This window comes from Miniopterus schreibersii (assembly GCF_964146895.1).
Source record: "Miniopterus schreibersii genome assembly, chromosome: 7".
Lineage (NCBI taxonomy): Eukaryota > Metazoa > Chordata > Mammalia > Chiroptera > Miniopteridae > Miniopterus > Miniopterus schreibersii.
In genome coordinates, this window is record NC_138108.1 from 1,657,660 (window position 1) to 1,683,335 (window position 25,676).

At 58.1% G+C, this 25,676-nt stretch overlaps 1 protein-coding gene across 1 annotated transcript; it reads right to left on the reverse strand.

Moving 5' to 3' along the window:
• Positions 1-2,645: 2,645 nt before the first annotated feature.
• On the reverse strand, positions 2,646-21,862 carry RAMP1 (receptor activity modifying protein 1). Its single transcript, XM_081142357.1, has 3 exons — positions 21,736-21,862; positions 14,461-14,599; positions 2,646-3,243 (listed from the first exon to the last, which is right to left on the reverse strand). The coding sequence occupies exons 1-3, from the start codon at positions 21,785-21,787 to the stop codon at positions 2,988-2,990; spliced, it is 447 nt and encodes a 148-aa protein (XP_080998483.1). The 5' UTR covers positions 21,788-21,862; the 3' UTR covers positions 2,646-2,987.
• Between the last annotated feature and the right edge of the window lie 3,814 nt (positions 21,863-25,676).

The window sequence follows — 25,676 nt, forward strand, 5'->3', positions numbered from 1 at the left end:
GTGCCCTTGGGATAAACTCCTATGAGGGAAATTACTGGGAATTCGCTCTCCATGGAGGCTGCACTGGTTTTCATTTTTATGAAGAAGATGACTTTTCATCCCAGGGGTTCATGGGGGGGGCGTTTCTCAGGGAGGAATGCACAGCCCAGCACCCCCCACGGGGTTCCAGCTCCCCCCCCCCCACGTGCCGCCCTCCCCAGCTGCATCCCCAGCAGGGACTCGTTCCTGTGATGAGCTCAGCCCAGAGCTGCTTCTTGGCAACGAGGCCTGTCTCCCAGGCGGCTTTATCCGGGAGCTCGCTAATAGGAGCGGCTTTGGGAACAGCATGTACTTGGCCTGACCACGTCCCAAGTCCTTTCCCTTGTCATTCATTGGGTTCTTTGACCTCTAACGGATTTTTTCTGTGGATTTCCAGGACAAAGCTCTGGAGAGGGGGCATTTTTCCAGCTCGGGACAGAAATACAGCTGGTCAACCTTAGTTTTCAGATGGAAGCTGTTGTCAGCTTCCCAGCCAGCCTAGCGACTCCCAGCTGTCCCTGCGGGTCCAGTCCTGGACTGTCAGAGAAGGCCACAGAAGGCCACTGCCCCGCCAGCCCCAGTCCCTCCGTCTGGGACAGGCACTCTGGGAGGCAGGAGCTTCACGTCCTGTTGGAAAGGGCTGGGGACAGGGAGGGTGATCGTTTGTGACCGGTTTGCCCCACCACTGCCCCTCTTTCACTCCCAGAAGCCCCTGGGACAGACTCAGGGGACAGGGCAGACAGAGCACAGGCGTGTCACCCCACGCCCGAGCAGTGCCCCCTGGTTGGGAGGGCCCGCAGCTCCCGCCCTCCCCCCACACCACTCCAGGGTGGACCCCGCTGCTCCTCCACTGACCTCGGCCTCTGCTCTCTGAGGCAGCCAGGTATCTGGCGTCATTCCCTGTGACCTTGGCAGGCACACATTCTGTGGCAGCAATGGCCAGACATCCTCTTGCTCCGGGCCTGCACCTCTCCAGATAACGTGCTGCTCTGGAGAGTGATCCCAGGAATGGTTCCCAAGGCATCTTAGAAACTCATGTTCCTTAAAAGTCAACTGCCCACTTGTTACCTTCAGGGAGGTAATGATGCGGGAGAGGCCCCCACAGGCCAGGCTGAGAGCAGCTGCCACCCAGGTGAGGACCAGGCCAGGGTCTTGCACAAGGCCACCAGAGGCCTTCACTTACCACACACATGCGCATGCACACACATGTACACACACACATGCACACACATGCACACAAAATGCACACACACACTCGTACTCACCACCCTCACACCCATGCCACACATACCACACAGACACACACCACATACATACATATACACACCACACGCACCCCCTACACACCCCACATACAAACCCCACATACATGTATATACACACCACACACACACACACACACAGGTGGTAAGCACATGGGAGGCAGGGGCCCTGACCTTGAAGACACTGCAGCCCTCACACTGGTCCTGGAAGGATCCTTGCTCAGCCCTGGGTGAGGCACTGGGGCCCTGCAGATACATGTGGGGCCCTGACCACCTGTGGGAACCCGGGGATGCTCTGGGAGTCGGGGGCAGGGTCCCTGCCCCCAGCAGTGGATCCTGGGTGAGAGGATTCACTGAAATGGCCAGGAAGCATCCCCACAGGGTCAGGAAGCCAGGGCCTCTGCAGGCGCACTTGCCACCTCCCATTCCTGAAACCTCCCTCATCCCCAAGACCCAGGACACTGGGGCCTCAGCCAGAGGCTTCCTCCACCTGGTTCCTGTCCTGTAGCCCAAATCACAACTCACCTGTGCCATCAGCTTCCCAGGGAGAAGCGGGGATAAGGGGAGACAATTGCCCCAGTTCCTTCCATCTCTCATGGCCGAGTTTCCAACAGGTGAGGCCAGAGGAAGCTGAGGCCTGGCAGGCATCCACTGACCATCCCCTTCCAGGTCCTGAGGACGACTCTGGAAACCCGTGTTCCTTGGGGCTATCACTGCAGCCAGCACACCTGGGCCCTCTCCTGACCCGAGCAGGGTGGCATCCCCTGGTGCCTGTGCTGTGCTAGTGTGGACCATCTGAGGGTGAGAAGGGCATGTCCTGGCTGGGAGGTGCTGGAGGATGGGGCAGGCTGGGGACTGCAGGAACCTCAGGGGGGTGGCCTCAGCTCAGAGGACATCTGGGAGGGACTGTGTGGGAGCTCCCTTCAGTGATCCAGAACCTTCTAGAAACCTGTCTACATGTGGGAGAGTGGGAAGAATCCTGAATGCTGGATGGGGGTGGGTGAGGGTGCACGGACATGCAGAGGAAATAGCAGGTGAAACCTCAGGGACAGAGTGGAGGCAGAGGCCTGCACCTGAGGGGTGGGAGGCATTCTTGGGGATTGTGGGGGGAGCTCAGCAAAACTGAGCAAACCTGGCCCTGTCATATCTGAGCAAACCTGGTCCTGTCATATCTAGAACCACAGTCCTCTGAGCCAGTGGTTCTAGACACTGTGGAGGGGTGGGGGCACCTTCAGTGCACACATAGGCCTCACCGCCATTGGCCCCAGCCAAGGTCCCTGCAATAATACCTGCCAGAGAAGATGGAGTCCAAAGGGTCTAGTGTTCCTCCCCCACCCCCACCCAGAAATACTGATGCTGCCCAAATTCAAGGATATCCTTTTAATCACAAACTACCCATCCACAGTCTGGCCAGAGGTGGGAACAAACACATCAGAACACTCCCCAGAAATAATGACAGTTATGTCCCACTCCCTCCTACCACCCAGCTCCACTTCCTAGGGTGGCCTTCAGCTCCATTGGGGGCTTCCAGGTTAACACCTGCACTACTACAACTCTGAATCCTATTAGCCGATCTCAGGTGGGGTGAGGGGACTTGGGCCTGGTCTGCTGTCAGGGCCCAGGAAGCTATCCCCAGCCAGGCCCAGAGCTCCCCAGCCTCCCTGCCTGCCTGCAGCCTCAGTGTGGGGGCAGCTCCCAGGCCGCGGCCTACATGATGCCCTCAGTGCGCTTGCTTCTCCAGGCCACCAGCCCTGTCATGAGCAGGGTCACCAGGACGGGCACCAGAATGAAGGGGCAGAGGATGCTGCTGGGCGGGTCCTGCAGGGCCCGGCCTGAGGCGGGGCAGCTTCTGAAGTAGCGCTGGTGGACAGCGACAAAGAACTTGTTCACCGCTGCGTTTGGCCAGAAGCAGTCCAGCTTTTTCATCACGTGCATGGTGCAGTCTGCAAGCTCTCCATAGCTCCTACAGATGGAAAAGCAGGTGGTGAGTCCCTGGGTAAGGAGGGGACTAAGACAGAATCCGAGTGAGGGGCTCTCCACGCCATTCCCCCTGCCTTAGCAGCTCCTAAAGCCCAGGCAGTGGCCCTAAATCTAGGAGATGAAGGTCCTGGGTGGCTCCCATTGGGGCTCCCCAGATGTCCTGCATATTCTGAGACCCTAGAAGGTGAGCTGGGGCTAAGGGACAGTCCTCCCTGCTCCTGAGATCCAGCAGCTGGAATGCCACAATAGGGGCAGACTAGAGGTGGAGCAGCCGAGTACCTTCAGATGTCAGCCTGGGGCAATGAGCCCTGGGGTGGGCAAATCTGCAGCCCATTCAGAGGAATAAATTAGTGACAGGTTGGTAGAAATGACCCAAACTGGAACTCAAGGAGAAAGGAGCTCTGGTAAATTAGCAACACTCTCAATGATATCAACTCCACCTTGTAATCCCAGTCCCAGAAGAAGAAGAGGGAATGGTGGGGGGAAGAGATATTTGAAGAGATAATGACTGAGGATTTTCCCAAAATAATGAGACATCAATTCATACACCCAAGAAGGTCATGGTACCCCAAACAGGACAAAAACCAAAGCAACAGCAACAACAAACAAACAGCCACACAGACGTGTCAAAGTCAAACTCTGAAAACCAAAAATAAAGAAGAAAAAACCCCAAGAACTTGGAGAAAAGACACCTCCAGGGAACAATAATATGAGTTACACCTGACTCCCCATTGGAGACTATGCAAGCCCAGAGATGATGGGGGCGCCTTTATAAAGTATTGGTGGGAGTGATGGGAGAATAAATCATCTGCCCAGGATCCTATATGCTGGCATCATTGTGCTACAAGAAATTTAAAGTTCATCAGCCAAGAGAATAGAACAGAAAGAATTTTGGACCCACACAAAGAAATGAAGAGCTCCATATATAGTAAAATGAAGATATTTAAAAGAAAGTTTTCCTTATTTTTATGTATTTATTTTTTTGTTAATCCTCACTGGAGGATATTTTTTCCATTGCTTTTCAGAGAGTGGAAGGGAGGGAGGGGGAGAGAGAAACATTGATGTGAGAGAGACACATCACTGGTTGCCTCCCACACGCACCCTGACCGGGGGCGGGGAGTGAACCTGCAACCCAGGTATGTGCCCTTGACAGGGATTGAACCTGTGACTCTTTGGTGTGGGGGCCAAAGCTCTAACCACGGAGCAACGCCAGACAGGGCACTTTTCCTTATTTTTAATCTAAAAAGTGAGTAAATGGAGCAGAAGCCATACATTAATATTGGGGAGACACAGGGAAGCTTTCAAAGCCCCCCCCCATCTGCTATCTTACCTGTCACTATTTTGCCTGCCTGGCTGCTCTCTGGGTCATTACCCCAAGTGCCCGGGCGCAGGGGGCCTCCTCCAGTCCACATGAGTGGGCAAAGTACATAAGGCCGGGAGGGAGAGGGCGGGCAGAGACAGCAGGGGGTGTGCAGGACCCAAGCCCACTGGGTGCCTGACTGTCCCAAGTGAACAAGGACTCATGTTTCAAGTAGAAAACAGAAGTGGAAGGAGCCACAGATGTCCCGACAGGCTGGGTCTCATTGTGAGAAAAGAATCAGTTATGACACATCGAGCACCTGGCACATATAAGTGCTAAATGTGTCGGGTGTTGTTAAAAACTAAGTCCAGCCTGGCCAGTGTGGCTCAGCAGTTGAGCATCAATTTATGATCCAGGAGATTGAGGTTTGATTCCCCATCAGGGCACATGCCCAGGCTGCAGGCTTGATTCCCAGTCGGGGGCGCGCAGGAGGCAGCCGATCAATGACTCTCTCATCACTGATGTTTCTCTCTCTCTCCCCCTCTCCCTTCCTCTCTCCGAAACCAATAAAGATATATTTAAAAACAAAACAAAACAAAACAAAACAAAACAAACTAAGTCCAGCCCTTTGGGTGGTTGTTGACCCGTGTTACAAACACTGGTCTGAATGACCATCTTCTCCCCGCCGCAGACCCACTGATCCCACGGGTAGTGTGTGGTGTCCTGCAGACCCAGTGACATTCTACCCTAAACACTGTCCCCCATCTTCTGTGCTTGAGGAGTGGAGCCGGGGTGTCCCTAGAAGGAGGTGTCACAATCTCTGAATGGGAAGGAGCCCCCGACCCAGGAAGCTGTGACCCCACCAGCGCCACCGGCCCCACCGCCCCCACGCTGAGGCCGAGCCCGTGCTGGGGGGCTGCTCTGGGATCAGGCGCTCTCTCCCTGAAACGCTATCCCTCCAGTCTGCAAAGCCGCCCCCTCTAAAAATAGCTGCAGGGTGCAGCCGGGCTCTGCGTGCTGTTATTTATACAGAAGCGACAGCTGAGGGGTTCGGTAAATACTGTGAGTTCCGTCAGCGAGCGTGTGATAGAAGAATCCCCTTGGAGCAGAGGCAGTTTTCTCCTCAGGACACAGTACTGACTAAGGGCCCGAAATAATCCAGAAAAACGTTCTGGTTGCGCTCTCTCTCCAGTCCTCATGGAACTGAATAGTTGTCCATTTTTGGACAGAACTTTCTATTCCAGGCGGGGCAAACCCTGCTGGGACTGCTCCTGACCAAGACCAGGGGCGTTTCCAGTCTCTCCAGGGCCCAGGTCACGGCTCCGGCACCATGACTCATGGCTGCTCACTTTGGACAGGAAGTGTCCACTGTTGCCCACAGGCTCTAGGGACACTCATGGTTGCTGCTGTCCCCCAACTAGCTCTGGGTTCAAGTCCCAGGTCCACCTCTTGTCCCGAGTGATGCTGGGAGCCTCCTCTCACCTGTTTGAGCCTTAGTCTCCTTATATTCAAATGAAGACACAGGTACCCACCTGACAGGGTTACTGGGCACATCCAACTAAATGGCGCCCACAGATGGACGTTTTCTCACTGCCTCCTCCCCGACATCTGCTGTGAGGCTCAACCGGGACCCAGTTCTTGTTCTGTAAATTCGCCAATGTGTGCCTAAGCCCTCAAAGGCTGGAGGAAAAACCACTTTGGGATTCTGGTTCCCTTTATCTGGCTACCATTGGCCTCTGTCTACCTGGGATAATTCGCAACCTGGTGGCTTCCAGCAGCTTTAGATACCTGCTGGGGAAGGGCCAGGTGGCACCACCTGGCATCCTGGCGGTAGGACAGGTGAAGATGAAAGTGACCCGTTGTTTGAGGCTGGCCTGTGGGGTCTGTCAAAACGCCAGACCGACATCGGGGGTGGGGCGTCAGGTAGACGGAGAGGGGCGAGGGTGGGGGCGAGACACAGAGAAATACCCACGGTGCCTTTGGCTGCACAGCTCTCCTGGAAATGCAAACGGCTAATAGGCCCCGGGGGGGAAAGTTTAACCCCACTATTAGGAACAGAAGAAGCTGATGTCCCAACAGGGTCCACTTTAGCAGTGAGGATGCTTCATGCCGGGGAGGAGCGGAGAAATGAGGCAGGCACTCTGGTCATCGCTCACAGGCGACGAGCCGGCAGCATTTTCCTGCAGAGCAGCTTAGCACTACGTATCCACAACCTCAAAATCGTAAGCACCCTTGGACCAGCAATTCTACTTCTGGGAGTTACCCGAAGTTAATAACGTGAAACGCAGACGGAAGCAATGTGAGGAGGGAGCCGCTGCAAATTCATAATTATGAAAAGCCGTAGCTATAGGACAGCGACGAAAGAAACTGCTCATAGGAGCCTCTGCCCCGTAGTATTGAAGTGAGGCAGGGAGGCATTTGTGAGACGCGGGGAAATCTGCACGTTCCAGTGCTGGGCAGAGGAAAGCAGAGGAGGCCTGGCCCTGTAAACGCTGTGGTTTCGGCATAAATGCTTCCAGGGGACGGCCACCCAAGGGTCCTGATACGAGGGACTTCTGTTCGAATAGCGTGTCCTCGGAAAGGCCTCATGTGATGCTTCAGCCTCATCAGGCTCCGGGAAAGTGGGGCTTCGCTGGTGAGACGGGTCCTAGTGGAGCCTGTGCTTTAATTCAGGCGATCGCTCCCGCTGCTGGTCTCGCGGCCAGTGGGTGAACACCGCACGGCCGGGGGGAAACACCGCACGGCCAGGGGGAAACACCGCGCGGCCAGGGGGAAACACCGCGCGGCCAGGGGGTGAACACCGCGCGGCCAGGGGGTGAACACCGCACGGCCAGGGGGAAACACCGCGCGGCCAGGGGGAAACACCGCACGGCCAGGGGGTGAACACCGCACGGCCAGCGGGAAAACACCGCGCGGCCAGGGGGAAACACCGCGCGGCCAGGGGGTGAACACCGCGCGGCCAGCGGGAAAACACCGCGCGGCCAGGGGGAAACACCGCGCGGCCAGGGGGAAACACCGCACGGCCGGGGGGAAACACCGCGCGGCCGGGGGGAAACACCGCGCGGCCGGGGGGAAACACCGCGCGGCCGGGGGGAAACACCGCACGGCCGGGGGGAAACACCCCGCGGCCGGGGGGAAACACCCCGCGGCCGGGGGGAAACACCGCGCGGCCGGGGGGAAACACCGCGCGGCCGGGGGGAAACACCGCGCGGCCGGGGGGAAACACCCCGCGGCCGGGGGGAAACACCGCGCGGCCGGGGGGAAACACCGCGCGGCCAGGGGGAAACACCCCGCGGCCAGGGGGAAACACCCCGCGGCCGGGGGGAAACACCCCGCGGCCGGGGGGAAACACCGCACGGCCGGGGGGAAACACCCCGCGGCCGGGGGGAAACACCCCGCGGCCAGGGGGAAACACCCCGCGGCCGGGGGGAAACACCGCGCGGCCGGGGGGAAACACCGCACGGCCAGGGGGAAACACCGCGCGGCCAGGGGGTGAACACCGCACGGCCAGGGGGAAACACCGCACGGCCAGGGGAAACACCGCGCGGCCGGGGGGGGAAACACCGCACGGCCAGGGGGAAACACCCCGCGGCCAGGGGGTGAACACCGCGCGGCCAGGGGGAAACACCGCACCGCCAAGCGGGTCAACACCGCGCGGCCAGGGGGAAACACCCCACGGCCAGGGGGAAACACCGCGCGGCCAGGGGGAAACACCGCGCGGCCAGGGGGAAACACCCCACGGCCAGGGGGAAACACCGCGCGGCCAGCGGGTCAACACCGTGTGGCCCGGACAGTGTAAGATGCAAACAGAGTCCGGCCGCCCTGCCTGGGGCAGTCACCTCCCTCACGGGCAGTGAAACAAACGCTGCGGGAAGGGGGAGCCCGAGGCTGGCGGGTGCGGGAGGGCCGGCGGCAGGCCCAGCGCCATCCTGTGCGGGGCGCGGTACCTGGGACAGAGGGACGCTGGACCCTGGGAAAAGCGGCGTCACAGCCCACGGGACACCGGCAGCCACACCTGTAACATCTGACCGATCACAACACCCTCACGGGGAGACTGATACGCCTACTCTCAAGGTGAGCAGACGCAAACTAGTATAAAGGGTGTGAAAAATAAAGTTAACAAGCGCGACTCAGCGACCATGGGTGAGGTTTCTATTCTCCAGAGAATCAACCGTCTCTTCGGAAATCCCAGGATCCTATTATTTAGGCAGCAGACAAGACTCGGTGAATTCCCAGAATGGAAACTGGAAATCAATGCTCTTTGACTGCGATATTACAAACCAGAAATTAGTTAGAAAATGATATATTTTTAAAACTTGAATTTGTAGAAATGAAAGATAACTCATAATTTGGGGGCCAAACAAGACTTCAAAAATTCAGTTATAGGAAAAAAAATTCAATTACAGGCTATTAGGGAAACAATAATGGCGATGCTGCATGTAAAAATTAATGGACTAGAGCCAGACAGCACAAAATTAAATTATCTTATTACTAAACAGAAAGAGAAAATAAATAAAATAAGTATCCAAATCAAGACATTTGTAAAAAGAACAAAATAAATCTCTCCAAAGGGCAACTAATTTAAGTGCATTAATAATAATTAAAAACTATTATTATTTATTCTTAAAAACAGTAAAGTAAATAAGTAAATTCAATAGTTGATTCTTTAGAAAACTGGGTATAATGAAATCAACACATTTCTGGAGAGTCTCATGTAGAAAAAACCCAAAGAAAACATCAATATACAAAACCACAGAGAGAAGGTGAGAAAAAATGAGATTACCATGCAAAAAATGTATATAAAAACATTGAAAAGTGTTTGCGTTGGGGTACTTTGGGGGAAACTGTAAACTACCAAATAAATATTGCCTTAAAAAGTAGAAAATCTGAAAACAACAACAACAACAAAAGGAAATGTTATTTAAAAATTACATTCACAAAAGTTCTTTCAAATTCTTAGGATTATAGAAAAAAAAAAAAAGTGGAGCCTCCCAGTTCTCTTAAAAACTTAACCAAGCCCTGGCCAGGTAGCTCCATTGGTTCAAGCACTGTCCCAAAATACGCCAGGGTTGGAGATTCGAGCCCCAAATACGAGAATGAACCGATGAATGGAGCACATCGCTGTCTCTCTCCTCTCTCCCTTTCCTTTCTCCCTCTCTCTCTAAAAGATCAATTAAAAAAAAAAAAGTTAACCAAACCCGGATTCCAAGCCTGGGAGGATGGCATGCCCACGAGCCCGGAGCGACAGATGTACTCCGAGGTCACTTATAAATAGCCACAGACGTCCTATGAAAAACGCTAGCAAATAAACGTAAGCTGGCCGGACAGGACGCGCTAAAGCAGGTTTATTTCAGGAAAGCTTTAAACCTGTTATTGTCGAATCACATTTCACCAAGTCAAAGCAAACACACACGGTCATTTCAACGTAGGCCGAGAAGGCATTCGGTAAAATTCTGCATTTCTGATGGAAAAGAAACAGCCTTGTGAATCACGAAGTTCTTAATGTGACAAAAATCCCTCAACCCGCAAAAATCCCTCAAACTGATTGCAAACGTCGTGTTTACTCCTGGAGCCCAAAGGCATCTCCATGACAGTCAGGAATCCACCTATTTAATTTTTAGGTGGCTGGGTCTGCCTCCCACCTCATGGTTTCCGACTGTGGTGTCAGGGCTCCCGCCCGGGGCTCCCAGAATAGTCACACGGAGCCTTTCCAAATCAGGGCGGCTGTCTGCTCACCAGCCACTTCCTCTGGTGACAGAAAGCCACACGTGGCCTGGCCTGCGTGGGCTCGGAGTGAGGGAGCCAGGCCACCCACCTCCACAAAGGGCCTCTGACCAGGCGAGTGGCCCTCAGGACAGATAACTCAGCCGGGTGGTGGCGGATTCCCACACAGCCACGCCTGCGAGAGCTGTCAGGCTGCACAGCACAGGGCGGCTTTTGTTTTTGACGCCTCAGGGACTGTAAAAGGAAGTCTGGTTAACTGTTTGATTAGAAAACACTTCAGTCCAGGACACGGCCCCAGGCCTGGGGCCTGCAGGGCTGCGGTGCACGGGACCTCACCCCTCATCCGACTGGCAGCGGGGAGTGTGTGGGTGGATCCTGCACCACCGAGCCCTCCCGGCACCCAGGTCAGAGAGATCCGTCCAGTGGGAAGGTCCAAAGGGACCGCAAAGCAGCCGAGCACATCTCTGCGGGCCCAGGGCTGACCACAGAGCACCGGGACAGGAATACAGACTTTTTAAGATGAGTGGCTCCAAGGTTCCTACAGTTTATCTCCTTAGGTTATAGAACAGGAGCTTCTGACATCTTGGCCAAAAAAACCACACCAAAAAACAAACCCGAGACCCTTCAGTCCGAGGGCCGACGCTCTAACCACTGAGCCACACTGGCCAGGTCTCAGCACAACTTTTCATGGCATTCGGCAAAGTGGTTTTTCAGTTCTTTTGGAAAATGGGCCTCAGAACTGGCGGCTCCTCGGCTGGTCTGGAGGGCCCTTGGTGGCCCAGCTTGGGGTCAGCAGGGCACAGGGGGTCCCCAGGGAGCAGGCCGTGGAAACCTGGGCCCCAGAACTCAGGGCTGTGTGACCAGAGCGGCTGGGAGCCGAGGAGGCCGCTGCACTAAGTCCGGCAGCTTCAGGGTGGAGAGGAGGAGGGGCACCGGGAGGGTGAGAAGGTGACATGGATTCTTTGGGGGGCTCACTGAACTCTGATGACTGGATGCCTCTGACATGGTCCCCGCCCGAGGTGACACCTTGGAGCCGGCAGCTGGGTGGAAAGGGGAGGAGCGGCCGGCCTCCGATCTCTAAATCCCCCAGCACCTCCTGTCTTGGGGAGAAAACCCCACATGCGGTCACTTTAAAACCGACCATCTAGCTGGGTTCCCCATTTCTGAGATTCTTCCCTTTCCTTGTTCCGCTGTTTCTCCCCCAGACACCCACAGGAAGTTCTCTGGAAATGAGGGTTCCCAATGACACACTTCTCCTTGTTCTCCAAGGCTCCCCAAATTAGATTGTGTTTCCAGTTAATGTATTCAATTACGTTAAATTTCCATTAGGGAACCCGGGCTGCAGAGAACACACTCACCCCCGGGACGTGGGGACTGGCCCGGCGCACGGAGCGGAGCGGACGCCCCTGATCCCACGCCCTGCAGGGACCTGGGCAGGGACCTGGGGCAGGGACCCGGGGCAGCGACGGGCAGACACTCCGAGCTTTCTCAGGCTGGAAAGGAAGCTGATCGTTGATAGTGTGGGTGGCGCCCCACGGGTCAGTCGAAAGGCCCTGAGACCGAGCTAAGAAATTCTGCCTCAAGGCTGCAGCATCCGCACTGGACTTGACAGACCCCACGACCGCGGAAGACGACGCCCTGAGACAAATACTGTTATAGACGAGGTTTCCTACAGCGGGTTTAAAGGGGATTACATTCCCACTGTGCGTGCCTGCGTGGTTTCCTTGGTCACACCTACATCCCTGGTATGGTAACAGGTGTGTTTACATCTACATCTGTGTCTCTGTCTCCATCTCCATCTACTGTCTGTATGTCTGCACCTGTATCTGTGTCTATACCTACACATCTCTCCCTCTATTATCTATCCATCTACCTGTCTATCCATCTGTCTTTCTGTCTATCTATCCATCTTGGCTTCTGAACACCATTCTTTAACAAAAGGAACCAGGGCTCCTTGGAGAAATGGCTGATTCCAGGGCCGGGGCAGAAACCGTAAGAGATGAGCCTGGAACATCTCAGTGACACCAGAAAGTGAGGAACCGCCCCTACAAGGACGGGGCAGGTCAAACGGACACAAAAGCCAGTTGGAAGGTGTCTGACAGCCGAAGCTGAGACAATTTAAGGACCCTTGTGACGACAGTCCAGATAATCCAGGACCACCTCCCACCTCAAGGTCAGCTGGGGGGCAACCTTAGTTACCCTCATGTGCTTCCCCTTGGCCATGTAATGTAACACCTGTCATTTAATGTAACATGCCATGTAATGTAACACATGTCATGCAGTGTAACATGTCATATAATGTAACACGTCATGCAGTGTAACATGTAATATAATGTAACATGTCAAGCAGTGTAACATGTCATATAATGTAACATGTCATGCGATGTAACGTCCTATAATGTAACGTGCCATGTGATGTAACATACGCCATGTAGTATATAATGATGCTGTTAGAATGAGGGCTTTTGTTCCCTGCTCCCTCAATTATCTTGATTTTATTTTTTTTAAACTATTTTTTAAAATGCTTTTATTGATTTTAGAGAGAAAGGAAGAGGGGGAGAGAGAGAGAAACATCAATCGGCTGCCTCCCGTATGTACCCTGACCAGGGACCCAACCCCACACCTGGGCATGTGCCCTGACCGGGAATGGAATCGGTGACCTTTCGGAGCATGATGCTCACGGCTGAGCCACACCGGCCAGGGCTTGATTTTCTTTTGAAATAAAAGGGATTTGCCAGCCCTCCCCGTACCCCGTGCTCCTGTCACGGCTGCATCGCCACAGGACTCCGAGCGCCGACAGCCCTCCTGGGCCTGACAGGTAATGATCCCTGTTTGCCCCGGGCCGTCGGGAACCGGCTGTGGTGGCCTCAGTTTTGAGCGACATCACCACCATTTCTGTTTTGGGGGAACATCACTATTGTTACCCCGTCTTCTGCTAGGCAACCAGCCTGCCGTCAGCTGCACAGGCCCACGGCCGCGCAGGCGGAGGCGGGCAGAGCGCGCCTCCCGGGCCCCGGGCCTCCTCCCTGGACACGCGACAGACCACCTTTGGCTCAGGCCCAGTCACTCGGCCGAGGCGCAGGCCGAGCTGCCTGCAGAACAGGCTGTTCCGATTTTTAGCAACTGCCCCTGCCCCTGGTTTCTTACCCATGATTCGCTTTTCAGTTTAGAAAAGGAGACTTTGAAGGGCAAGAGTGAGGGGACCCTGCCGTCCCCAGGGCTCCCACTGGCCTCTTTTTTTCTAACCCTCACCTGAGGATATTTTTTCCAGTGCTTTTCAGAGAGAGTGGAAGGGGAGAGAGAGAAACATTGAGGTGAGAGACACATCGACCGGCTGCCTCCCGCCTGCAGCCTCACTTGGGCCGGGGACCGAGCCTGCAACCGAGGTACATGCCCTTGGTCGGAATCGAACCCGGGACCCCAGTCCTCGGGCTGACGCTCTAACCACTGAGCCACACGGGCCAGGGCTCCCACTGGCCTCTTCACACCAAGTTCTGCTTGGGCTCCAGTGGGCTGAGGTCCTGGCCCAGGAGCAGAGAAGCCCTGACCCCTGGAGGGGGGGTAGGCAGTGGATGAGCCTGTGGGGTAGGAAGAGGGGCATTTTGGCAGAAGGACTGAGTCACGAGGGGAAGGGCTCTGTGCCCAAGGTCCTCCGTGGGGTGCCATGGCCACCCCTCCAGTGACAGCCTTCCCGTGACTCCAGGGGGCTCCTGGCCCTGACCAGTGTGGAAGGACAGCCTAGGCCTGACCACGGGGACCAGGGGAACCAGCTTGGACATCCCTGCACACGGGCGCCTGGCAGAGGCTAGGCCACTCAGGCCCCTGGGCACTCGGCTCGCTCTCTGTGGTCCCCAGGTGCCAGCACTTGGATGGGCCACAGGCATCTCAGGCTGGACACGGCCCTAACGGGACCCCTGTCACCTGCTGCCTTGGGGACCCCTGCAGGAGCCTCCAGGTCATCATGGACAGGAATGCCTCCTCCCCCTCACCTTCTGCACTTACCTGTCACCGGCCCCTCCATCTCTTTCCATCTGTCCCCCACCCGTGGACACATCCTGTCACCATGGACTGTGATGAAGAACCCCTCACGTGGACTCATGGAACCCTCTCCCCAGGCCCTGGGGCCCTGAGGTCCCCTGGCCACGTCCCTCCCGCCAGGGGACACACGGGACTCACTCGACGGTCTTGCCCCAGTCGCACCAGAGCGGCTTCCCGATGGCTTCCATGTCCACCTTGAACGGGGCGAGGCAGAGCTCCTGCAAGATGGCGTCGTGGTCGACGTCCTGGCAGGCGGTGGCCACGAAGAGGTGATGCACTGCAAGCACAGCACGCGGGCCGTCACCCCCTGCCGGCCGGGCCTTTCCATCCGGCGCACACGGACCCCGAGGGCTCCCGTCCCTGGGGGGCTGCCCTGCGGTCTGACGGGTCCAGGGGAGGACCGCATGCCCCTTCCCCGGTGGTGACCGCCACTTTCCCCTGGTGGGATGCATGGTGGCACCGGGCGCAGGGTCCAACACTCAGGCCCTATGTTACGCTCACCCAGCCCTGATGTGTCCCCAACGCCTCCACTTCACAGACGTGGAAACTGAGGCAGCGAGAACGGTCGCTGGGCCGGACCCAGGCCCCACACCGCGATGCTCCAGGCCCCGCCCGGGAGCGAGGAGGAGGAATGGCCTGTCCTGGGGGACGCAGCAAGACAGGGTCCTGCCCCAGGCTCGTGGGGACCTGGCGGCACCACCCGGCCCAGACAGGCTCACCGCCCCCGGGAGCCTCCGGCTCGTGTCCCTTGTCTGATATTTAACAGCTAGAAATAAACAGGCAGTTGAGACCTGGCGCATCCTCTCCTCCCGCCCTGACAAGCGCGGGATCAGGAACAAAACCCCGCCGGGCAGGCGGCACACTGACCCTTCGATGCGGTTCGAAAGGCACTGGAGGCGGCGGGGGCGGAGGCGGGCCAGCGAGCTGCGCCCCTGCCCACCCCAGGCCGCCCCCCTCCCCAGCCCAACCTCTACTTTGTCCCCTTGCGCGGGGCAGGCGGGGTGGGGTGGTGTCCTTCCCAGACCCCTTTAGGGGCACGATGCTGGCCCGCCCACTGTCCCCAGGCTACGCTCAACCGTCCTCTGCTCAGGGGCTCCACCTGCTACCACCCTGCCAAGACGCCCACCTGGGGGACAGGTGAAGTGCCAGGGCTCCTGGGTGGCTCAGGGGGCTCAGACGCCGAGTTAGGGAGAAACTCTAGGCCCCCGCTGCCTCATCCAAAGGGCGAGGGTCGAGGGCCTCCTCTCTGATGGTCCCCACCCTCACTGCCCCCGAGGAACTGCCCTGTCTCCCCACCAGGACACGTTTCCCTGCAAACCTCGGGCCCAAATGTGGCCTGACCCCCTCCTCTCCCCCTGTCCCTCATCTCCTCTCCCCCTCCAGGTCCCGTGGCCCCAGTCCCCTTCCTCAGCGCCCCACTTAGGGGGCAGAACATTTCCCTCTTTTCTGAGGACCTTTTGTGCTGCCCGGTCACCTCTCACTCGTGTCTGCCACACGCGTGTCCTCCCAGCAGCTCTGCATGTTACCATGTGTCAAATGAACTAGGCGGCAACGCCCACTTTTCTGTATTCCGTGCACCCCCCTCCCCGGTCCCCATCGGGAGAAGCCTCGCTCGGCAGGTTCTGCCTGGGCCCACAGGGTGAGGACCACCCGCTTCCAACACCCCCTGGGGCCCGCCACGCCCGGGGGAGCCAGATCCCCAGGGAGCCACACGCCTGCCCGTTACTGAGGCCCCAGGGAATGACGTAAGCAGGACTTGGTTTGAACACGTTCCCCTCAGTCTTCCTCAGCCTGCTCTGAAAAAGGAAAACCAAAACCAAGACAACTGAAAAAACAAAAGCTATATCCAGGAAAAACTCCTACTCAACCGTCAAGGCCCCACGAACTGCCACCCTCCCCGCCCGGCGCAGCACACAGCCCTCCGACCGTCTGACCGCGGGCTGTGACCGGATGCCCCGTCTCATCTTGGTTCCTTACCATACCTGTGTCTCTATCAAGAGCCACCCTCCACGTTCCCTTTGCAAGCAAGTTGGCTGCCATGGGTAGAACGCCCATCAGGTTCTAGGTGGGCCACAGGGCAAGCCCAGAGCCTCGCTGCCCCCTCCCCACTGCCGCATGCTAGGAAAGCCCGTCCAGGCTGGTGACAGCCGCAGCTGCACCTCCGAACTCTCTGGAGGCTCCACTCCTTCCCCCTCAATCCCCTGCCCTCGCCCAGCCAGCCTCCCTCCCCAGCCCCCACCCGCACTCCCACCCCAGCCCACGCTGAAGTAGCCCAAGGCTTTTAAACCAAACTCTCATCACCCCGGCTAACATCCAGCAGGTGTCCCCTTTGCCCCTGGAAGGAAACCTGAGCTGCAGACCTTGGCCCAGAGGATGGGTCCTCCCACCCGGCCCTGGGTCAAACGCTCCGCTCGGTCGCAAAGGTTTCCAGAAAGTCCCCAGTCAAGGGCTGTGCATAGCGCCCTGGAGGCTGGAGGCTCTTCCCAAGCTCCTCGGGGCTCTGGGCCACGCTCTGGGCGCCCCCCACCTCCAGGGCTACACCTTTGGCTTTTTCCTTCTGCATAAGTAGCACCTTTAGGTGCCTTGTGTATATGGAGCAGGGCTCCCCCGGCCGCGGCTGGGCCTTTCTTCCAGTGGGCCCTGTCCCGGCTTCTCCCTCCCACAGCCCCTCCTGGTCATTACACAGGTCACCCACTTGTACGGGACAGGGAGAAGTTTCCAAGAGCAATGGCTTAGTGCTCCCCCAGCCCCTTTACCTGGCCATCCACCCAGCCGGCAGCCCTTTCCTCTTACAGATGGGCCCACGGAACCTTCCAGAGGCAGCAAGCGCCCATGCAGAGCGGGCCGACCTGGCGTTGATGTTACCGAATTTGTTTCAGTGACCATGTTTCTAGACCTCTCCCTGGTGGCGTGGGCCCTGCTATGTGACATGTGAACTGCTTTTATTCCCGTTGACCTGTGACTACACAGCAAGTGTTAGTATCCAATATCTGCCTGTCAATCGCTGCCTTTTGCCTTCCCAGGTGATGTCTGGCTCAGGATCCTTCCTGGTGAGCATCTCGGGCGTGGGGTGCAGAGCCCTGGGGAGCAGGTGGGCGCTGCCCAGGCCACGGGTGGGTCACGCTTCCTGCCCCCTGGTTGCCTACAAACTCCGCGCTCACTCAGGAGCTACCAACAGGAGCGACCCAGAGGCGGGCTGACCTGGGGTTCAAGCATGGCACATGTGGGGGGCACTGTCACTGGGGTGTGATGGAGGCTTTGAGGGGAACTGCAGGGGGCACAGGACAGGGTCACCACCCAGGGTGGTGCATGGGGGTGGCCAGGGGAGGCTTCCCAGAGGTGGCGGTCATCCAGCAGGGGCGGAGGTGGTGTGGCCTGGTGGGGCCCGTGGGGACCGGAGTACAGGGAGCAGAGGGCAGAGTGGACATGGGCCAGGTGAGACAGGACAGCTGGAGTTCTGGTCCCTGGTTCCCCAGAATCCACTGTGGGAACCCACACAGGAGGGAGGGAGCCATCAGGGAGCAAAATAAAGGGGACCCTGTGAGGCCTCATGGGAATAAAGTAAGAGGCCTGGCTGGGGGCTCAGGCCCAGGATCCCTGGGACTCTGAGTCTCGGTCTCTGTGTCTCCGTGGGACCTGTGCCAACCACGCAGCTTGGGGTCTGAGCTTTACACGGCGATGGAGGTAAAGTCTTTCCAGGTCAAAGAAAACACTAAAATGGGACACGCACAGGAAGAAAGCTCTTCCACGGGCCACAACAGCCTCATTGTGTTCAGAGGAATGAGGCTTGTTTGGGTTGGAGCCCTCCGGCCCGCTGTGCGGTCATAACCCTCCTCACGGAGAACAAACCGGCTCTCCAGAAGCCTCACCCCACCCAAGGTCAGCCTGTCCTGTAGGGCGGGGAGGGTGGGTGACCAGGACATCCCTCTGGGGGCTGGGAGAGGGAGTGGAGGTCCAAGGGCACCTCTGGTGTGCGGCTGGGGACAGGGCAGAGTCCTGCCAGTGTCGTGGTTGTCTCTTCACTCACCAGGAAGCAGGTGCCAGGCAGAGCAGGTGCCACAGGCACAGCATGGGAGCTAAAGCCACAGGGACCACCTTGGCCACCCCCCCTTCTTCCTGTCCCAGCTCCTGCTCAACCTTCTCTGCCACAGTGTCTCCTCCTTCAGGGGGTCTTCTCTGAGTCCCCAATGGAGCAAGAGGCTTTGGGCAGGATGGCATGTCCTTCTCAGAGCCACCGAGCACCTGCCACCACCAGGCACTGTCCTGCAAGGGACACGCCCAGCTCGAAGGTTATGGGATCACAGGGCTGAAAAGTCCACCCTGTGGGCTTAACCTAGGGGCTCAAAAGGTGTCAGGAGAGCTCTGTCTGGTCATAGGCAGGTGTCCCTGCCCTCCGTGGCTCACAGGACCGGCCCTGGCAGACCCAATGGAGAGGAAAGAGTTTGCCCACAGCTCGGGCAGGAAACAGACTCACAGCCTGGGCTCATGGCCTTGGGAAAGACAGGCTCTGCGCCCGGCGGGCTCCACTCTCGGGCACAGGAACCTACACCCCGCCGGGCTCCCGCCACACCTTCCCCAGGCTCTGCCAGATGCCAGTGCAAACGGGCAGAAGCTGTGGAATCGGTTCACTCTGGGGGAAACCAGGGGGAGAGACTTTCCCCATGAGCCATTTGCCTGAAGAAAGGACCCTAACTCAACATTTCCTCGGCGCGCTGCTGACCACCATGTCCGTGTGGACAGGGACCTTTCTCAGCAGCCCTGGCCTGGGACTAACCACATGCACACGGACTGGCCTGGGCCTGTGGGAGGGAGACAAGAATCCAGAAGCTTCTCCCAGTGGGAGAGTAAATAAGCACACTGAGCTGATTAGCAGTAAGGCTCCTTCCGATCTGGGCTCCAGGACTCAAGTGCCTCTGGGTTTAATGTGACTCAGTCCCATGGGTTGCATTCCCTGGGATGTCCCCAGAGGACACAGTCACCCGTGTGTGTATACAAAGTCAGATACTTCAATGACTACAGCAGCCTTGCAAAGAGAACCCCACACCCCGGCACGACCCCAGGAAAGGTGGGTGTTTCCTAGAGCACATGACAGAGGAGTTCACACAGGTCATCGCGGGCCAGCCCTCCCGAGTGACAGTGGGCTCGTCCAGTCAGGAGCTTCCACTGCAGTCACGGAGAATGACCCTGGGTCTGGAAACACCCTCTTTTGTTTCTTTCTTTTAAATCATCACCCAAGGTATTTTTTCCATTGATTTTTAGAGAGAGTGAGGGCCGAGGAGAGAGAGAAACATCGATGTGAGAGAGACACATCTATTGGCTGCCTCCCGCATGCACCTCAACCAGGGCCGGGGGTCAAACCTCCAACCCAGGTACGCGCCCTTGACTGGAGTCAAACCCATGACTGCTTGGTGCGCAGGCCGACGCTCTAACCACCGAGCCACATGGGCCAGCGCTGATGGATGAAAAAGTTTTCAGTGGCTACATACAAACTGCCGACATGCATGTGGTCCCACCAGAGCCTCCTGCAGACGGGAGGGTGTGCAGAAGCCCAGAGCAAGCGGAAATCACGCGCGGAAAGCAAGCGGACTGAATGAGAAAAGGAGCCGGACTGTGAAACCGCCGCAGATAAGCTCCTGAACCCACGAACTAGCCCACTAAAAAAAATGCCACGTGCCCTGCTGGGTAGCAACGTCTCCGTCGCCACAGAGATCTGGCGAAAGCCGCAGCTTGGGAAGAAACACTGTGTTCCATAGCCTGCTAATGACTGCCGGGCTCCACGGGCACGCTTACCGATAATCTCGTAAAGTCGGGTTTGTCTTTTCCGAGATACACCACTAGCCAGACCCCTCGGAACAGTTTAGGACTGCAGGGCTCTGGACTTTTTCCAGAATGTGCACTGTCTTCTTGGTAAACAAGGAAGGTCTTTATATGCGACCACGACACAGTTTTATTTACACACGCTTCAGAGGGCGCAGCCTCGGAACTGCGGTAGAGGACGTTTATTTATTATTAAAAAAGGCACAACCGAGCTCTCTGCCTTGCTAAAGAGAAACGTCCATTTCTCAGGAAACCAAAACAGTAAGTTCCATGTCAAGCCAAGTGGATCTTAACACAAAAGAAGAGAATATTATTATTTTAAGATTTTGCCTTTCACATAACTTCAGCCAAAACACTTCAGTGGCAAGATCAGTTTTCTGATGATATTCTACTGACGCTAAGGGTTTCCTGCAGATCCCACCCTCCTTGGCGAGGTTTGTGCATAGCGAGAGATGGGATGGCACGGCGCCCGGGCGGTCCTCAGCCCATCCCCTCCCGCGTGGGACCCATCTCCAGGGTAAGCCATGCCGCCCCCAGCTGCAAAAATAGCAGGGGGCTCACCCCTTCCCTGGCACCAGCAGGTGCTGCCGACCACACCACCCTTTTTGAGAAAAGGTCGAAACCCAGGCCCCTGGATTCTTCCACTTAAATGACCTATTTATTTAGTTTTATTAAAAGGTACCTAAGTGGCCCCGGCCCGTGTGGCTCAGTTGGCTGGAGCCTCACCCGGAGCACCCAAAGGTTTCAGGTTCAATCCCCGGTCCGGGCGCATGCGGGAGGCAACCCACTGATGTTTCTCTCTCACATCCATGTTTCTCGCTCTCTCGCTTCCTCTCTCTAAAGATCAACACAAGCCTATGCTCGGGAGAGGACTCAACAAATACCTAAGTGAAAGGTGCCTCTGCGGGGAATGAGTCCCGGGGCTCAGCCCGTCTAAAGAGGTTTCTCAGCGTTTTATGGAAACTGCGCAGGGAGGTGAAGGCGACACTTTCCTGCTGAATTTTGCTGAGTCCGGGGCTGGGCCCTGTTCTCCTGGGGTTCGCTTAGCCCGCCCCCCTAGAGAGGGAGCCAGCTCGCCCCAGTCCCTCCAAGTCCATGACGAGGCGCCGAGCGCCCCAAGTTGCTGGGGATCCCCGCCGACCCCCGCTCCGGCCCAGGCGACCTGGGGGCTCGTCTGCAAGTGGGCGCTGCTGGGCGGCAGCCTCAGGTCGTCCGTTTCCACTGGTTTCCAGGCCCCGGCCCCGCTTCTCCTTCCCAAACGCGCCACCGGCCGCGGGCCGCCCCGCACCGGCCCGCACGCGGCCGCCTCGGAAGCCCGGGGCGCGGGGGAGGCGCCTCGTGCCCCCCGGAGCTCCCTGCCCCCCAGGTGCCCCCAAGCTGCTCCTGCCCCAGAGGGGGGCGCCCGGGGCCGCGGCGCCCAGACGGCCGGGCCGAGGGGACGCTGGAGCGCGCACCCGGTGAGCTCCCGGCGCTCGCTGCCCCACGAGGGCGCGGGCGGGCCGGAGCCGCGGCGGGGGTCGGGGGTCGGGGGTCGGGGGTCGGGGGTCGGGGTCGGGTCGGGGTCGGGGGTCGGGGGTCGGGGCCGGCCCTACTCACCCAGCAGCAGCCAGAGGCCGCGCCGCGGGAGGCCGCGCAGGCCCGGGGCCATGGCGCGCAGCCGAGCCGAGGTCTGAGCCGCCGCAGCGCCGGGGGCGGGAGCGCAGCGCGGGAGGCGGCCCGCCCGGCCCACGGCCGCTGGGGGGCGGGGGGGGGGGGAGGGAGCCCCGCGGGGCGGGGACGGCGGGGAGCGCCACCGGGCGGGGAGCCTGCCGGCCAGCACCTGCCGCCGGGCGCCCGGGGGCTGCCACCGACCCACGCGAGTGGCCCGGAGAGCGCGGAGCGAGCCCCGGTCCGGCCCGCCCGGGGTGGGCTACGCCCGAGGGGGCGCGTCGCGCGGCGTCTGCGGGCCCCTCCCCGGGGCGCGCCCCTCGGGCTCCGGGAAAGGCCGGCACGGATGCTTCTGAAATGTTCGCCCCACAAACGGACGGCTGAAAACTAGGCGCGGCCTCCTAGGCAGGGCGCCTGCGTCGCCCCGGTTCTGGGCACTCCTGCCGGGGCGGCTGGACGGGCGGGATGCCGTCTGTACTGAGAAAGGCCGGGGCAGCTCTTCAGCTCCCCCCAAGGCAGGGACGCGGGGCTCCTGGGGGACAAATGAGCTTGGCGCTTGGGGAGACTCCTAGTAATCAAAGGGCACCGGACCGAGGATCTGGAGTAAATACTGAGACGTCCGAAGGAGGGACCGCAAGACACAGGAGGGGCAGCAGCCGGCACAGAGGCCGGGGCCAGAGGGACGGGGCTGAAGGGCGGCTGCGGTGGCCTTGCTGGTAAGGAGGGTGCTGAGAGGCCCCGGCTGAGGCTTCCGTTCTCCTTGTGAGCTGGTCACTCCGGGTCTTGGTGGAGAACTGATGGGGGGGGGTACTCATTTTTAGAGCCATCAGGGAAGGGCTCCCTGGGGTGACACAGCGCTGGGAAGCAGCAGGCTTCCTGATGGAGGTGGGACAGAGACATGAGCTCCGGCGGCACGGGCCCCAGGCAGCTGAGCTGGCCCCGCTCTCAAACTCGCCTCGGGGCAGGGGTCTCCCCTCAGTGGCTCCTTCTTGCAGCAGCCTATCCAAGAACTCGGGTGAGTAAATTTATGCTCATGCCAATGAACCAGCCACTGCCCTTGGCGCAGTGGTCACATCTCCCTGAAAGGACTGCCTAGTGGTGTGGAATGGAGGAGCATTTCCCCTGCTGAATGGAAGGGAACAGAGCCCCCTGCGGTCAGCTTAGAGAACAGGAGGCAGCTGACAGGCAGGTGGTCATCCGTCCATTCTGAACACAGGCTGGGAGGGCACCTGGGCCAGCATGCCTGTGACCTGGGGGCCCCAGATGTCCTGAGGGAGGGCCTGCACCCGATGGGGGGGATGGCACACACTCGGCTTGATTAGCCCATCTCCCCATACTGGGGTGGCCAGGCCTCCCCTTTGTTCATTTAACAGACACTTACGTCCTTACTATGAGCCAGACTGCTAGGCAGAAAACACAGGTCCTGCCCTTCAGCTGGTGAAGCTGGTTGGGGAACATCTCTGAACCCCAAGTGATAACATGCACGTCCCGATACAGGGACCACACCCACAGCACACCTGGCTCAGCTGCAGTGTAAGGAGTTATTTTTTCCATTGCTTTCCGGGGGGGGGGGGGGGGGGGGGGGGATGGGACATTGATGACAGAGAGACACATTGATTGGTTGCCTCCCACATGCACACCTGGGGCTGGGGATCTAGCCTGCAATGTGCCCTTGGTCACAATCAAACTTGGGACCCTTAGTCCACAGGCCGATGCTCCAACCACTGAGCCAAACTGACTAAGGAGTCTTGAGGGCTGGGGAGAGGAGGGTACAAGGGGACTGCAGGCCAGAGCCAAGGGGCAATGCAGGGACCAGGACACATGAGGATGGCACAGGTGGTAGGGGAGGTGAGTGGGGCCAGGCCCACCATGAATCCTGCACTACAAGGATTCTCGGCTCAGACCCGCCCTCCTCACACGTGGCCGTGGGCCTCCCATCTCCTGAGAGGTGGGCCTGTCCTCATCTCCCACAGCACCTGGTCCTCCTGGGAAGTCACTTCCATCACCCTCAGCAGAGCCATGTGCAACATGTTCTCTTTGAAACTTAACCACAGGAGGCGAGGACCACAGGGGAAGCCCTTTGCCATTTCTTCCCACAAGACAAAGGGCGTTTCTCAAGTTCATGTGCTCTGGAAGGTCATATGTCTCCTGGGAAAGGCCAGAGTGGGGTACACGCTGTGGTGCTCTCTAACTTTTCCTATCTGCACCCTGGGCCTGGGTAGGAGATGCCTTCAGGAAGAACTATGGGTTCCCCCCTCTGCAAAGGCAGGCAAGCAGGCAAACTCGAACACGTGCCCCTACAGCTATGACACCGTCACAGGAGTGGACGACTTAGCCCCGGCCACATTGTCTCCAATGTTCCTAACTGGTAACAGGCAGCATGGACAATCATTCCTTTCCCAGCACCTCCTTGCAGATGGAGTAGGCTAAACAATGGGAGAGAGAAAATGGACAAATGCTTTACTGTGCACACAGTAGGGCTACAGACACAATCTAGTTGAGTCAACAAGGCCTGGTCAACACTACTAAAAAGTCTAAACATAAGACTTCTTCCACCCACAATGAATAGGGACTGCATTTACTCCCCCTTAAACCACACAACTGGACCAAGCAGATGAAATGACAGTTGTCCCACTGGACCAGAGCACCAGGATCCCAGGGAGCAGGGGGACCAGGAAGGGAGACCCTCGCCTGCTCATGGCCCAGTTTCCAGGCCACAGGGCACGTAGCCCAGGGTCTTAGAGTCCAGGGAAGCCCAGGCAGCCAGCGCGGGCTGGGCTGCAGAGGGGAGAGCCGAGGAGACTGCAGTACATTTTACACAAGGATATGTTGTCAGCATCACTTGAATTTTTAACTGTACAACTAAGAGAACAGCTGCCAGGTGCCAGGGGTGACCTCTCACCCCACCCACTGCAGCCAGCCCACCTCAGCAATGAGCAAAGGCCGACCGAGACACATGGGGACAGGGATGGGGGCGGCCAAGGGCCTGAGTGGTATGGAATCACCGCCAGAAAGGTTAGCTCTTACCATCCCAGGTATGAGAATGATTTCAAAAATATCCCAACATCATAGAAATGAGTAAAAGTCGAGTCTACCCAGAGCTCCTGCAGAAAGCCAGGTGAGAACCTCCTGCCCCACCTCGAGAAGCTGGTACAGATGCCTGAGAGCGGCCCTGAAGGGGGTGGGGGAACAGATGCCGGTAACCTAAGTAGGTTCAGCAGCTCCCCCCACTGCACCCTGCAGGCCACAGAACCACCTACAAAGGGTCCCTCCCCTCAGAAACCTGCTTCTCGCTGGGTGTGGTCAGCGGTGATGGGACGACAGATACAGGGTGGGTGTGTGGAGGAACCGACACAGACCTCCTAGCTGTCTGTGGGGAGGACCTACAACCAACTCCGAGGAACACACCTCCTGGCCAGACCTGGTTACTCCGCAGCTTTCTCCAGTAAGAGGGAACAGAGCTTGTTGAAGTGACTGGTTCCAGGGCTTGGGCAGGAAATGTACAGGATAAGCCTAAAATATCCTATGATGTCAGAAAGTCGATTAAGACAGAACCCAACCTGGAGACGTTCCCAAGGGCACCCTGGCCAGTGTGGCTCAGTGGTTAGTGTAGGCCCAAGCACTGGAGAGTCTCGGGTTCGATTCCCAGTCAAGGGCACGAACCTCAGTTGCAGTTTCAACTCCCAGTCCTGGTTGGGGTGCGTGCCAGAGGCAACCAATCAGTGCCTCCCTCCCTCCCTCCTCTTTCTAAAAATCAATGGAAAACACATCCTCGGGTGAGGGTTAACAAAACAAAAAACCTTGTTCCCCACAGCGAAAGCTGGAATGAGTGACAAAACAAGCAGCAAGTGTCCCAAGTCACAGGACAGTCGGCACCAGAGCCCGCACTG